The sequence below is a fragment of the Leptopilina boulardi genome, unplaced genomic scaffold, assembly GCF_019393585.1.
Source record: "Leptopilina boulardi isolate dan_hultmark-lab unplaced genomic scaffold, ZJU_Lbou_2.1 LbouV2_372, whole genome shotgun sequence".
In the NCBI taxonomy this organism is placed as follows: domain Eukaryota; kingdom Metazoa; phylum Arthropoda; class Insecta; order Hymenoptera; family Figitidae; genus Leptopilina; species Leptopilina boulardi.
Genome location: NW_026137943.1, coordinates 1,435,828 through 1,452,692, shown reverse-complemented (window position 1 = coordinate 1,452,692; position 16,865 = coordinate 1,435,828). Strand labels below are relative to the sequence as shown.

Genomic DNA, 16,865 nt, shown 5'->3' with positions numbered 1-16,865 from the left:
ATTTTTTTTTCGAAAATTTTTTCTCAGTTTTAGTGAGTGTAGCTCAGCATCCGCTGGACCAATCAAAAAGTGCGCCATACATTTTTTGTTCGAGACTTTTTGCTTAATTTTTTGGCATTATTCCCAAGTCATTATCTGGCAAATTTTTTTTTTCGAAAATTTTTTCCCAGTTTTAGTGAGTGTAGCTCAGCATCCGCTGGACCTATCAAAAAGTGCGCCATACATTTTTTGTTCGAGACTTTTTGCTCAATTTTTTGGCATTATTCCTGACCGATAATCTGGCAAATTTAATTTTTTGTAATTTTTTCCAAATTTGTTTTTCACTGTAGCTCAGCATCCGCTGGACCAATCAAAAAGTGCGCCATACATTTTTGGTTCGAAACTTTTTCCCTATTTTATTGGTGGTATTCCGGAGCGATTATCTCGCAAATTTAATTTTTCTAAATTTTTTCCAAATTTGTTTTCTAGTGTAGCTCAGCATCCGCTGGACCAATCAAAAAGTGCGCCATACATTTTTTGTTCGCTACTTTTTGCTAAAGACTTTGGCGGTATTCCCGATCGATTATCTCGCAAATTTAATTTTTCGAAAATTTTTCCAAAATATTTTTGAGTGTAGCTCAGCATCCGCTGGACCACTCAAAAAGTGCGCCATACATTTTTTGTTCAGAACTTTCTTCTAACTACTTTGGCGGTATTCCCGAACAATTATGTCGTGAATTTAATTTTTCGAAAATTTTTCCAAAATATTTTTCAGTGTAGCTCAGCATCCGCTGGACCAATCAAAAAGTGCGCCATACATTTTTTGTTCGAAACTTTTTCCCTATTTTATTGGTGGTATTCCGGAGCGATTATCTCGCAAATTTAATTTTTCTAAATTTTTTCCAAATTTCTTTTCTAGTGTAGCTCAGCATCCGCTGGACCACTCAAAAAGTACGCCATACATTTTTTGTTCAGAACTTTCTTCTAACTACTTTGGCGGTATTCCCGAACAATTATGTCGTGAATTAAATTTTTCGAAAATTTTCCCAATTTGTTTTTTACTGTAGCTCAGCATCCGCTGGACCAATCAAAAAGTGCGCCATACATTTTTGGTTCGAAACTTTTTCCCTATTTTATTGGTGGTATTCCCAAGTCATTATCTGGCAAATTTTTTTTTTCGAAAATTTTTTCCCAGTTTTAGTGAGTGTAGCTCAGCATCCGCTGGACCAATCAAAAAGTGCGCCATACATTTTTTGTTCGAGACTTTTTGCTTAATTTTTTGGCATTATTCCCAAGTCATTATCTGGCAAATTTTTTTTTTCGAAAATTTTTTCCCAGTTTTAGTGAGTGTAGCTCAGCATCCGCTGGACCAATCAAAAAGTGCGCCATACATTTTTTGTTCGAAACTTTTGGACTGTTTTTTTTGTGGTATTTCGGATCGATTATGTCGCAATTTTAATTTTGCAAAAATTTTTCTAAAATGTTTTTGAGTGCAGCTCAGCATCCGTTGGACCAATCAAAAAGTGCGCCATACATTTTTTGTTCGCTACTTTTTGCTAAAGACTTTGGCGGTATTCCCGATCGATTATCTCGCAAATTTAATTTTTCGAAAATTTTTCCAAAATATTTTTGAGTGTAGCTCAGCATCCGCTGGACCACTCAAAAAGTGCGCCATACATTTTTTGTTCAGAACTTTCTTCTAACTACTTTGGCGGTATTCCCGAACAATTATGTCGTGAATTTAATTTTTCGAAAATTTTTCCAAAATATTTTTCAGTGTAGCTCAGCATCCGCTGGACCAATCAAAAAGTGCGCCATACATTTTTTGTTCGAAACTTTTTCCCTATTTTATTGGTGGTATTCCGGAGCGATTATCTCGCAAATTTAATTTTTCTAAATTTTTTCCAAATTTGTTTTCTAGTGTAGCTCAGCATCCGCTGGACCACTCAAAAAGTGCGCCATACATTTTTTGTTCAGAACTTTCTTCTAACTACTTTGGCGGTATTCCCGAACAATTATGTCGTGAATTTAATTTTTCGAAAATTTTCCCAATTTGTTTTTTACTGTAGCTCAGCATCCGCTGGACCAATCAAAAAGTGCGACATACATTTTTGGTTCGAAACTTTTTCCCTATTTTATTGGTGGTATTCCCAAGTCATTATCTGGCAAATTTTTTTTTTCGAAAATTTTTTCCCAGTTTTAGTGAGTGTAGCTCAGCATCCGCTGGACCAATCAAAAAGTGCGCCATACATTTTTTGTTCGAGACTTTTTGCTCAATTTTTTGGCATTATTCCCGAGTCATTATCTGGCAAATTTTTTTTTTTGAAAATTTTTTCCCAGTTTTAGTGAGTGTAGCTCAGCATCCGCTGGACCAATCAAAAAGTGCGCCATACATTTTTTGTTCGAGACTTTTTGCTCAATTTTTTGGCATTATTCCCGAGTCATTATCTGGCAAATTTTTTTTTCGAAAATTTTTTCTCAGTTTTAGTGAGTGTAGCTCAGCATCCGCTGGACCAATCAAAAAGTGCGCCATACATTTTTTGTTCGAGACTTTTTGCTTAATTTTTTGGCATTATTCCCAAGTCATTATCTGGCAAATTTTTTTTTTCAAAAATTTTTTCCCAGTTTTAGTGAGTGTAGCTCAGCATCCGCTGGATTAATCAAAAAGTGCGCCATACATTTTTTGTTCGAAACTTTTGGACTGTTTTTTTTGTGGTATTTCGGATCGATTATGTCGCAATTTTAATTTTGCAAAAATTTTTCTAAAATGTTTTTGAGTGCAGCTCAGCATCCGTTGGACCTATCAAAAAGTGCGTTATATATTTTTTGTAAACAACTTCCGAGTTAAGACTTTTGTGCTATGCTGGAATGATTATGTCGAAGAATAATATAATAAAGAAAATATAAATCTTATTGTTTTAATCATTTAATTATATATTTGATCATTTTTTATATGTTTGAGACCAAATTTCAATCTTAACCTTGTGTTCATGCAATCTGCTAGGGGGGGATAAAAAAAAGTCAAATTGACGGAAAAGAATTTACAAAATTTTGATCGAATCTCAAGGGAGCATCATTTTGATAATGTACAATTTTGCTAAGAATACCATTAGGTTAATCCCATGATATAGCCAATTGGTATCTGTACCCTATTATATTAATAGGTATATAGCCATTAGTGCCTAAAATTCATTACTGTATAAGCTCATATTAATTGATTCGTCCCATGAGAGACAACAGAGTGCCATCAGTATTGAAGACTCAATGTTTATTAGTAATCGCATTTTGTCACATAATATCCTCGTTAAAATAAACATTTTGAAATATATTTTATGTAAAACGAATTTAATTTAATACGAGAATTTAATTAAAAATATTATATCTAAATTATAAAAAGATTTAGAAAAATAATAAAAAAGAATTTTAATTTATATTGTAATATTTTGTTCCTATTTTGCCCAAAGTGTCTCTAGAGACAAATATCTTTAAATTGGATATTCACATTGGTTACAAAAAAATTTAAATATCTCTCGCATTATTTAAAAATATATTTAGTTTTCCCTTGGTAATAGAATTCTCTATGTGTTAAAAATCAATATTAATATCATTCTATATTTCATAATTATAAAATAAAATAACAAAATAATAATTATCCGGAAAATTATCATCATTGATAATATTTATGATCATTTTCTTTTGAAGAATAAAATTGTTAATTAACATTTGGCAAATATTGTTGTTATTCAGTTTTCGAAATGCATACACATTAATTTATATTTTATGTAATAAATTTCACAGATTAAAGCTCTATTAGAACTCATTGCCAGTTTCGAATATCAAATAAAATGTTTCAACGAAAATACACAAAATTAATTTTTCAAAATTATGTAATTATTTAAACAAATAAGCGAAAAAGGACATATTTTATTGTTTATGGACTAATATTTCATTAATACTATTTACTGTTTAACGAAGTTGAATTATATTTAATCGATTTTGAATCGTATGGAAACATTTAACTTATATGTGCACATAAAATTTCAATATACTAATTAGTAAACAGTCTCATTTTTTTACAATGTCAGTTACATCACAATTTAAAATTAATAATTGAATAAAAAAAATGGAGAAATGATTCACGGCAACTACAATATTTCTAATGTTCAAAGTTCCTATTATCGCAGCAACTCGCAAACATCGAAAAAAGTAATTGAACCGAAATTTATGGATCAATTATATGAAATTGCTTTAGGCCAATTTTAATATATCCAGACATAATTATTTTTCCGATTGCAAAATTGTATGGAAAATAGCTTAATAAATAAAGAGATTAATTAATTGAATTTTAATTGAACTAAAAATAACCATTGATGTGGAAATAAGTGAAAATTTAATGTTATAATATAAATGTTTCACAAATGGATCTAATATCCTCATGTATAGAAATAATAGGTTAATAAAAAAATAAGTAGAATTTAAAAATAAAAATTTACAATGTAAATTATAATTTGATTAAGAAACAAAATATTAATTTGTATAGTGATGAAAGTTAATTAATTTCCTAACATGGCATATGTTGTTGATGTGCAACTGTTGTTCTTACCATAATGATAATGTACGCTTGGGTCTTCGGGAGCTAATCTCCTGGCGCGCAGAAACCACCTCTCAGCTTCCAAAACACGACTGGACTGTAAAGCAAACATCAAGCGTGATTAGATCGTTGAACAAGCCAATTGTTAACAGTGTGAGCTTAGTCAGAACAGATTTACATAAAATCACAAACAATCCTTGAAGGCTATTGTTCCTAATGGATTGGGAAATGTTGAATTTATAGATAGAGAGACAGAGAGGGTTTATAACAAAGAAACTGTTTTTTTTTTTTTTAAATAAAGAAGATTAATATAATAATATAATTGCAAATTATGAAAATATACTATTGATATTGTAAATTAATATTGCATTGTAAATATTAATTACATTTTTTCAAAAAAGAAAAATTCCCGCTATAGAGATAAAATAATTTTTTTATCAAACCATGATAATGTGAATTTCTGATCTGTTAAACACACATTTATTTTTATTAATTTTTCCCAATCTAAATGTACCTAAAACTAAATTAATAATTATTAAATTACCCTATAAAATTACTCAAAAGTTTTTAATAGATTGGTCGTTACTTTGTGTCAAATATTCTTTATTATTAAATGACAGTTTTAATCGTTTAAGGTGCTTTTATACCTCAAATTTCGATCGGATGAACATTATTTCTGGACCGTGAAAATGCGTGAAAAGTCATTTTCACGGTGGGTATTTTTGAATTGTTTTATACAAAAAATGTTTTTTTTAAGAAATATAATATTAAATAATTGTTTTAATATGTAAGAACACTATAAAATAGTGATAGAGAGATGATTTTATTAAAAAATTTAGCAAATTTTGCTTTAAAACGTTTTCTGCTACAAGAAAGTGTAAAATGACGATGTTTGTGAAATGGTTTGTACAGTGCTTCTTCCTTGTGAGTGTCTCTCAGAGTTTTGTTTATGTTATGTCGGTTCTTTTTAACTTGTAATAAATAATGAGTGCTGAAAATAAATCGGTAAGTTGAAATGTTTATCAAATAAATTTAAATTCTACTAATTGTTTCGAATAACTGAAAGAAACATGTACACATGTACACTGTACAAACCATTTCACAAACATCGTCATTTTACACTTTCTTGTAGCAGAAACGTTTTAAAACAAAATTTGCTAAATTTTTCAATCAAATCATCTTTCTATCACTATTTTAAAGTGTTCTTACATATTAAAACAATTATTTAATATTATATTTCTTAAAAAAACATTTTTTGTTTAAAACAATTCAAAAATACCCACCGTGAAAATGAATTTTCACGCATTTTCACGGTCCAGAAATAAAGTTCATCTGATCGAAATTTGAGGTATATAAGCACCTTTACTATGAATTGACTTCTTTACTCTTTCACGTTTCAACTGTCGCTGGCTGATTGCTACTTGATAACCATTTGTGACTAAAGGCACTCTCACACCTTTTTGGCTGCCTGCAGGTTACCATGGCAACGCATGAGAGTGAGTGCGACAGAAAATTTAAAAAACTATCGCGCAGGCGCTTCATCGTCTGCTACTCAATGGCGGGAAATTAATTTAAATTCAAATTCATACTCTCAATGATATTAATAAAATTTAATGAAAAATAAATAAATATTTGTGAGACGTGTCAAAGGTGTTTATATTTAATTAAAATTTTTATAGTTATTATTTCATCATTACATATTATTTTTAGTTTCAATTATTTTTATTGAATTTTAGATACTGAAAATAAAACACAAATGGAATAATGCAATAGGCAAACAATTGAAAATTTTTGCAAAAGCAATTTGTGTTTTTTATTATGAAATTAGATTTCTTTTGTTAAACCGAAAAGAATGCAGAGTTAATAAAAAGAAGTAATTCCATTTTCTGCACAAGTACCATTGTACAAATCGTAACTCGTTATTGTTACAAAGCACCCTAACCTTTGAGTGAGTCACGTCAGAATGTTTTCTCAGAAGCTTGAATTCCCCCTTCTCTCTCCCATTTTTTTTTTCTTTTTTATTTAGAATTAAATTGCGAGACAAGAATTGACTTTAATTCTAAAAATAATCTCGCCATGAGGAAGTACATTTTTCTCTACTTTCATCGTGTGCCTTGAAAAGAAAGGAGCTCTAAAGAAATTTCATTTCCTACCTGAGAGAGAGCTGCAAAGTTGTCGAAGACCACGTTCAAGGAATGGGGGTTGAAAAAGAGATAAGACTACGGGGGAGGGAGAAAAAAAAAGGAAAGGGGGATTTTTCAAGTAGAAGAGTGAATTGTCGATAAGAAGAAAGATAGAGGGAAAGAAGAAAGGTTAAAATAAAGAAGGGTAAAAAAAAAATACGTTTCAACAATGACGTATAAAAGGGGTCTCATGCATTTATATATATATATACGTCTGGTCAAACTTACGTTTCGCGCTAACAATTTCCCATAAGTGATGTGGGCAGGCACGTGGTCTGGTTGACTGGCTAAACTTGCCTGAAACCACTTCTCAGCCTCTGCGTACTGTTGTAGTCGAGATAACGTCTCTCCTAGTAAATTGTAAACGCTCTAAAACATAAATTCAGTTGTTGCTTTTAAGTTAATGTATTTCAAACGTGTTAACAAGCTAAACAAATGCATTTGCGGCTTTACAAGAAACATATATAGATAATTATTCATTAAGGGATTATTTAATTAAAATCCGTTCATCTAATTGCAAAAACAGGAATTACTAAAAAATACAAAATTTGAAATTTTTTTTTTTTATTCTAGTTAATATAACATTTTGTAAGTAATAATTACTGCATTTTATTCGCCACATTGTTATTTGATTTCAGAAAGCACAAAAGTAATTTAGAATATTTTTGAATGATTCATTAATTAGTTATGAATTAAATAAAAAAAAAAAAAAGGAAAATTAACTATTACACGGGATTACATAAAAATATAATTAAAATAAAATTGCATGGAGAATAAGATCAATATTCATATTCTGAAATATATATGTATTCTCTCCTGCGAGAATAATAATTGTGGAATTGTACAGGAAGGAAATTAGTCCAATTATGTTTTAAGTGAAATTTCCCCACTGAACTGAAAATGTAATGTTATAGTCAGACATAAGAGTTTATATGAATATGTGGAATTTAAATATTTAAAATGCAATTTAATTAAAAATATTTATAATACAAAAAGTGAAAGAGATGTATTAAAATTAAATCTTTAATTTAATTTTCTTAAGGTAAGGGAAAATTATATTTAATGTTAAATTACAATATTCTGATAAGAATTTTTTTTTGATATAAATTCCCGGCTTTTTAATATACAGATGAATAATTTAGAGATAATTGGAGCTATTGTCATTTTTGAACTATAAAGAAAAACATTTCAACACTTTACTGATGCGTCCGTTGAGTATGACTATTTGAATTTGAATAACGAAAAAAAGAGATTTGCCCTCAACTTTCTCTCATACTTTTTTTTTTCTCGTTACATTTTACTTATACTCTCACATTTGTTCCTATAGTCCACTTTTACATTAGGGAAAATTCGGTGGTATTCCACAATTATACGTTAGAGTGAAACGTTCGTTGCATACAATCTCAAGTCAACCGCAATTTAGACATCCAACGAGTATGTACACTCAAAGCCCGAGAAGATATAATTGGTTCCTGGATTCTCTCAGGAGAGGAACTATATGGGGTCTATTTGAGGAAATGTCCCCGAAGAAAATTCAGTTTTACCATTTTTTTTTGCACTCTTATGTCAAACTATAAATTTTTTCCCTATGTTCCTTGTTTTAAATCTGTTTGAAATTAATGAAATTTTTATATTACTGATTGAAATACCATTTCAAAGTGTTACCTAAAATTTATATATATTGTTTTGTGTAGACGACTCGTGGGGAATTCAAATTGAAAAATTGTCAAACACTAGAAAAAAAAGAAAGTTTGTAGCTCTTTTTAACAGTGTACTAAAGAAAATGAAGTTAGAGACTTTTCTAATTTCGCAACCTCTCTTAGATATTGCCCATAATGATAAATGCTTATGACCAGTTGTCGCGATACACTTTTTTTGTCGATTCGGATCCTTGTAAGCACAGCATTGTCACGGGTCGGTGTCTAAGACCAAATGGCCCTTATTGTGACAACTTTCTATAATTTTGTGGAAAACTTTCTGTTGCAACAATGACTTGATTGTTTATTCTTGCAAAATACAAAAAGTAATAATTTTGTAATATACAGGACAAGTGACAACTCAGTTCCAACGGAGACAACTGACAACTCGGCTCTCAAATAATTTTGGCTTTATATGTATCTGGATTTAAATACCTAAGAATGGATCATTTTAAAGATATTTATGTTTAGAAGGCAATACCATTTCAAAATGTTACCTAAAATTTATATATATTGTTTTGTGTAGACGACTCGTGGGGAATTCAAATTGAAAAATTGTCAAGCACTAGAAAAAAAAGAAAGTTTGTAGCTCTTTTTAACAGTGTACTAAAGAAAATGAAGTTAGAGACTTTTCTAATTTCGCAACCTCTCTTAGAGCGCTAATGGCCACCGGAAATCTCAACTAGGAAACCTCGTATAAAGGAAAAGCTCGAGGCCATCGAAAAGAAATTCTCATCTCGTCACGCGGCAAGTTTAGTAACGACCAACTTCGTACAGAAACAGTGTGAACAGTAACCTGAAAGTTTTACGATTCTGTTCAGTCTTGACGACAGCGAAAATGGGGGAGGGGGAAAGTCGCAAAGCAAAACCGATGAGGGAATGAAAAAGGATGCACACGAAAAAAAAAATATATATATATATATATTTGAGAAAGAAGAACGTGAGTACGACAAGATGAGAGAGAAGAAGATACAGAAAAAAAATGAATGCATCCAAGAAGAAAGAGAATAGAAAAGAATTGGAAAAGCATTTATTCACAAGAGACTCTGCATGATGGGCAAGGGGTTTTTCTAAAGGAGCTAGAAAAGAGAGTGATGAGAACGGATGTCGATGAGAAGTGTTTGTCAAGAGGCTCCGAAAGCATGGAGATTTTTTTCTAATGGTGCAGTAGACATTTCGCAGTGAAACACTTTTTGCAAAAAAAAAAAAAAAAAAAAAGTTTGCATACGCATTACTAGTGAAGAACTTCGAATGGTGGAAAATGCGTTACTTTATGAAAAATCCTAAGACCTTAAAATGTCATTGAAATTTAAAAATTCCTAGAATGGATCTCCCTTCTAAAGTTCCATGAGTTAAAAAAAGGGGAAAATGCGGTTAGGTTGATAAATTCAAAGTGTAATATGCCTTTATATTGGATTTGCTTAATCTTCAAGAATGAATAATTCCAGCTGAGATCTAGTTTTCCAAGGAAAATGGGCTCCACTTTCATCTGAAGAAGCTCTGACGTTAGTGACATCTATGCAAAAGCGGTAGATTTAAATCTACGTCACGTACCGCTGATGAGTTTAGTCATTTAAATTTCAGTTTAGAAATTTTTTTTTTAAATTTTACATCAATATAAATATTTAAAAAATATATATATACGTATAAAGTTTTGAAATGACTTTGACAGCTAAAAGAAATATAACGATACGAAAATTACGTAACAATGTACAAAGTACATATAAATTTTAAACTATATACAAGAAAGTTGGAAATTGAATTCGAAGCTTTCATAAAATATTGAAAATAGAATCTCAGAACTACAAGTTACATGGAGGAGAAAGCTTTATAAACAATGAATGATAGATGAGTCAATTTCCGGAAAACGAAAAAAAAAAAAAAAAAAAAGTACAAGTTTCTATCTTGTTTCCCGTTAAGTTTGGTTCTTTCTGTAGCTTCTTGGATTCACATCCCATCCAACTATACTCAACAGAATTGCTGGCTTTGACATTTGTGGTAAATATATAAGAACAAAAAAAAAAAAAAAAAAACTGCGAAAAAAATTTATCCATCAGGTCCAGAAGTGGTCTTTCTACAACAGTTCAACTTAATAGAGTCATTAGTACTGACCTAGTAATCTTTGGAATAATATTCTTAAAAGATTCGAACAAAAGAAGAAATTCACTCACTTTATATTTCCAACAATTATAATAAAAATTTTTCGTTTAATTATAACATTTTTTAAAAGTTGTAAAGTTACTTTTTTAAATTCTAATATAATTATGGAGACCTAATTTTTAAAAAATTATTCTAAAGTTTGCGATATTATATACAGTTTGAAAAATTTAATAAACATTTAATTAAAAACAAGAAAATTTTGTAAAAACTTTAATTATACGTTCTTTGGAATATATAATAAAAAAAAATTCATTAAATTCCATTCGACTTTTAGTTCGTTTAAATATTTTCAATATATAAAAAAATAATTTCCGTTGAATTTCAAAAATTATTATTGGAATTTTTGTGGTTTACGGAAAGGCTAATTTGTTATTTATTACAGGAAAAAATTCTATAATATTAACTTCCAAAAGAGGGAATTTCTAGGGAAAGAAAATTTTTACAAGTGGGATTTCTATTTTCTGTGCAATAAAATAGAATATTCCATTTTGAATATCATAATTGAAGAGTCATTTTTGGTGGGCATTGTAGGATTTCTTGATTCTCAATGGGAACCGCACCAAAGAGTAAAAAAAAAAAAAAAGAAGAAGGGAAAAGAAGTCTCAAGGAGAATTCTGGAAACTATCAAAGACGGCTTTTCATGAAGCTTAGGCTCGCGATTTTCAGAGGTTTCGCATTGTTCCGGACCATTATTCACTCGAACTAGTTTTCGAGAGTGTTACACGACTCGGCAACTAGTCGTTGCAATAAGTCGCCAGAGTATAAGCTCACTGGCAACCAACGGAGCCTGTGGCTTAGGATCGATAGATTCTCGAATCTCCTTCTGTTTCCCTGCTTCAAAACCTCTTTCTCCTCCTGTACTCATGCAACCCATCACTTGATTCCAACCCCTTCAGTTCTCTATCATCTCTGTCTTTCTCTGTCACTGATTCTCTTGTTCAATGCCCCCTCCCCCTCTCTCTCTCTCTCTTCTATTTCCTCCTCCCTAAAAACCTCTTTCCTGAGAAACTTGAGAGTTGGAGAGTATAGTGACCACGGAACAGAGAGAAGCGATCGTCTGTCCTAGAATGTGCCGCATGGTTCTCCAATTATCTTCCACTTTAAGCCATACTATACTGGATAGTGGAACATTTACCACAAAACGCATTTTCGAATTCAGAGAAAGATGCAACTCTCTATGAGAGAAGATGGGACACATATATATATTGGAAAGCAATCTTCCAAATGGATCTGTATCTGGAATGAAATCAAGAATCCCCCTTTGAATAAATCTGCTTAAAAGATCCTTAAAGTAGATGGGAGTTTTTTTTTTTTTTTTTAAAGAATATATACGTGTAGTTTTGGTGATTTTGATTTTCGTTCAATATCATGAAGAGGAGGAATTCTATTGAAGAGAAGAAGCGAGACAGTTATTTAAATAATTACTCGTATTCGATTGCCAACCAAAGTGGATTGAAATTGGATAGCGATCTAAATTCAGAAAGCGAGAAAGGATTTTCCTCTTTTTGGAAAAATAAATTTTCAGTGAAGGAATTTTTTTTTTTTTTGACTCCTAAAAAGTTAATTCCAATGAGAATTTATTTGTAATAACTAACTTGTCGTTAGTTTTTTTTTTCGCAAATGTCATCAGGAGTTTTTTCTTATATATGACTTGGTAGTTTAAGTAGGTATCCCGAGGGTTCATATTTTTGTGATTTACTTTTATAGAAGGCTATATACTTGTATATGTAGATATCTATATATATTTCTCGCACTAGCTGTTGCCCCGCAGGCAGTGACCATCGTGATAAAACATTGGAAACTCGGTTCTAATCTTGGCGGCGATGTTTTACCCCAACCAGCAGAGAGTTTCTCGATTCGATGGAGCGCCTCGTAAACTCACGAAAGATATCGTCGTGGCGATTAGACCCTCGTCGCGCGAGAACACAATTTTCCTGCTTTTCCATCGAACAGTGGAGACATCTCGTTACTCTTGTGTGCAAAACGAAGGGAGAAAAAAAAGAAGGGGCTCAGGCAATTACGATAACAGAAAATGAAACGTTAGAAAATGTGCGGTTCATCTGTCTACCAAATACGATACAAAATTGGATATTTGTTATTTTTTCATTGATTCATGATTTTTGAAAAATTTATCACATTATTTTTAATAAGCTACATATATCATAAAATTTTGAAAAAATAATTGCCTTACTTTCAAGTCTAAATCTCTAATTTTATCTTTAATCATTCTTCATTAAAATTTGAAGATACACTTTCTACTCATCGCCTCTGCCTTTGGAGTATTAATCATCATGGGATTTACATTATTAGACAAAGTTTCGAAACTTTGTATTTTCATCAAGGCATTCAGACTCCGGACCTACATCAATAACTTGCAATGTGGCCAGTCAACCATCAGTTTTGGTTTACTGCCTTATCTGTTCATTTACCAGCTGCAATCTATATTGAGGTTGAAGCCTCGTTATTTGCCCTTTCCGAAGACTTGAATTATCAAACGCTTGAAAAAACACTATAATTTTTCTAGATTTTGTAAAATGTCGAGTACAAAAACATTAAATAAAAAATATCAATTTGAACAACACATATCTAAAAAAAAATCTCCTTTAATAAATATTTTCTCTCAAAAAAAATTAGTATATAATCACTAATTAATCATCCTTATTTCTATTTGAGGAATTTCTGAATAAAAAAAATATATATATCCCTTGAGTTATAATTTTATAATAAGCTTTACCAATGCAATGAAAATAAAGCCTCTATTTTCAGTTTTTACAGAGCTCTCTCAATTTAAATACGAGTATGATTTTTAATAGCTCACGGTGTAAGAGGACAGACAATTTCCGGCGGCAATGTACAAAATAGTATTTAGTTTTTTTTTTTTGTAAAATAAACGAACAAAAATAGTTATAACCAGTATTTTCGCTGTCCACTTTATGACAAAAATGGTTCTATATTTCCTAATTTAATACACATTTAAAAAAAAAATTAATATGCTTACCAATTCATTAAAAATAAATCAAAAATATTTTTAATTTTATTATTAAACAATAATTACTTAAAAATAAAAGTTTAATAAAAATTGACACATCCTATTTCAATAAAGATTCAAATTTCATAACTTAAAAATAGATTCTATTTAAAACTTACATTTTATGTTTGTTCCAGTTCTAAATCGATTATTAAATATTGACTAAATTTCTCGTAGTTACCATTTAAAGTAACTTTTTTTTTTTATAAATTTTTACGAATATCAATTTCCAAATGAAGTAAATATTTGAATAATATTATATAGGAAATATTATTTATAAATTAAAGATTTTAATGTATGTAGTTTAATGTTTTTGGAAAAATTTGTCTAAAATTTATTGCAATACGTTTTATGAATGAATAAATATTCAGGTTTTTGGGATAAAAGTTTTAATCTTGTTAGAATATCTTCAACTACAGATAAAAGTAGTATTTTTTATTAGACATTTAGGGTCAAAAGTCTTCCTATCTTTATTGCTTTATCTTTGTATTATCTTGATTAAAAAGAGACTAATTTCTTTTTACTTTAAAATATTGCTTTTTTGAAAAATGATAGCACAATACATAAACAAAAATTGTATCATTATTTTTTTTTTATATGTTTGTAAATTTTATGGCAGAAATGTTTTTGATAATTTACATGAAAATGTTACAAAATATCACAAACATTGAATTATTAATCTGAAATAAATAAAAATTCTTTTGTCAACAATTTTATTTCAGCTTGAAAAATAATAGTAGAATGAAAAACTTGTATTATTCAGCTTTAACAATAGCCAGAGTATTTAAAATTCTGTATCGACATTTTTTCATTAAATGCCGAAAATATATTTTTTTAATCCATTCATGTAAAACAACCATTTCAAGCGGATTATAGTTTTAAACTTTTTCATGTGGATATGATTTGTAGAAAAAAAAATGTGAGAGAATACAAAATTTTTAATTACAGATAATTTAGATAATTAAAAAAATAATGCTAACATAGAGGAGAATTTTGATTGTCAAGTAAAATATCGTGACTATATATCAGAATGATAAAATAGTTAAATAGCTATGTATTTTCATTTTAATATTATGTCGTAAAATATTGTTGTTGACTTTATAGCCCTAAACGATCTAGCTATAACTTTAATAAAAAGGATAGGTGTTATAAACTAATGGATTATATTCGAGGCGCATTTCTACTTATCATATAAAGTTAGTTATACTAAAATTTTATATATTTATATTATTGTTTTTCTTTTATTGCCTCGTATCTTTTATTATTTTTGCACAACGCATTGTAATTATAAATTGTCATCTCGTTATGTTCTTATTGAACGAGAGCAAACTATTATGATCCAGGTCTTTTTTGTTGTTGGCATTTGGCCAACTGATGTTGGCACGAGAAAAGAAGTTTAAGGGAAAGGTAAGGAGTAATTAAACGAGAACAATCGGTGGTAAGTAGCACCGGCGTCACGTCCGGCTCTTTAACCCCCCGAAGTGAGTCGAAGCGACAGACCATGGAAGGAATAAGAAAAATGTTCCTTTTTCACTTTTGAGCGAGCTGCTTGAAAAAATATTTCATTACAAATTTGATAATATTTTTTTCCTGCAAACATTGTTGCGGTCTTTGTATTTAGATATTTTTTTTATCATGATTCTTAAAGACAAGTGATAATTTTGTACGAAAAAGACAAGTCACATAAGGGCCATTTGGTCTAAGACCCGTGACAATGCTGTGCTTACAAGGATCCGAATCGACAAAAAAAGTGTATCGCGATAACTGGTCATAAGCATTGATCATTATGGGCAATATCTCCAAAGAATTCCTCTGTCAGAGAAAGTTGTCACTTGTGCTTTGGAAACAAAGTTTTTTTTCGTCTTTATACTTTACTAGAAAAACACTTGTTGACAACTCTCATTATGAAAGACAAGTGACAACTCTCAATTTAAGAGACAAGTGACAACTCTCAATGTAAAGGACAAATGACAACTCTCAATATGAAAGACAAGTGACAACTTTCAATGTAAAGGAAAAATGACAATTCTCAATAAGAAGGACAACTGATAACTCTCAATATGAAAGACAAGTGACAACTCTGAATATGAAGGACAAGTGACAACTCTAATTAATAAAAATACATAAAAACAAATGACAACTTTCTGTGACAGAGGAATTATTTGGAGATATTGTCCATAATGATCAATGCTTATGACCAGTTGTCGCGATACACTTTTTTGGTCGATTCGGATCCTTGTAAGCACAGCATTGTCACGGGTCGGTGTCTAAGACCAAATGGCCCTTATGTGACAACTTTCTATAATTTTGTGGAAAACTTTCTGTTGCAACAATGACTTGAATGTTTATTCTTGCAAAATACAAAAAGTAATAATTTTGTAATATACAGGACAAGTGACAACTCAGTTCCAAAGGAGACAACTGACAACTCTGCTCTGAAATAATTTTGGCTTTATATGTATCTGGATTTAAATACCTAAGAATGCATCATTTTAATGATATTTATGTTTAGTAGGCAATATATAAAAAAATAACAAAGTTTTTTCAGTTAAAAAACAAGAAAATGAATATTTTCATCGACCATAAAAACTTTGGCGAATTTAAAAAAAGTTCTTTTCTTAAGTTTTGAATGGCAGCATAAGGCCTACTACACATGTCTCAGTGAAAGAATAAAGTTTTGGAAAATTGTCTGAGTAGTGGATAAAAGAGAAAGATGTGAAGGTGGTTTTAGTACCGCAGTTAGAGTCCGTGTTGAAGGTAACAGTATGTAAGCAGACAAAACTTTTGGGACGGGTTGAGTTACGTATAATGGGTATAGGGTCGGTTACCTAAAATCGTTTGGATTTCATGGAATCTTCTCGGACTTTGTGGAATCTTATAAAGTTCATCTAATCTTCTAAGTTTTTTTTTTTAAATCATCGAAGATTTCTAAAGGTCTTTGCTCTTTGCACTCTTTAGAACTTCATTTTTGAGTTTTCTCTCTTCTCTTCATTATACTTTTCCTATATAAACTTTTTAAAGGTGCATATATCAATAAAAATTTTATATCCCTATATATCGAGAAAATCTAATAAACAAACTTGAATTGATAATAGAATATTTTGAAAATGTTTATATTTTAAAAGATTTAATGTTGCAATTATAACTAAGGTGATTTTCATAAATATATGTGAATTAAATACATTCAGATAAAAGCTTGATACATTCGATAGTTTGAAGTTGAAAAG

The 16,865-nt window shown here is 30.1% G+C and overlaps 2 protein-coding genes across 2 annotated transcripts in view; both read right to left on the bottom strand.

The window, feature by feature from the left end:
* Positions 1–16,865, bottom strand: part of LOC127287721 (uncharacterized) — a 277,776-nt gene that overhangs the window by 124,234 nt on the left and 136,677 nt on the right. The window lies entirely within an intron of this gene.
* The window catches only part of LOC127287715 (protein O-mannosyl-transferase TMTC2), a 127,010-nt gene that overhangs the window by 4,775 nt on the left and 105,370 nt on the right, over positions 1–16,865 (bottom strand). Inside the window, exons 8-9 of the mRNA XM_051314797.1 lie at positions 6,982–7,122; positions 4,583–4,667 (exon numbers count right to left, since the gene is read on the bottom strand). Of these exons, the coding sequence (XP_051170754.1) occupies positions 4,583–4,667; positions 6,982–7,122 (226 nt within the window). The remainder of the gene's footprint in view (positions 1–4,582; positions 4,668–6,981; positions 7,123–16,865) is intronic.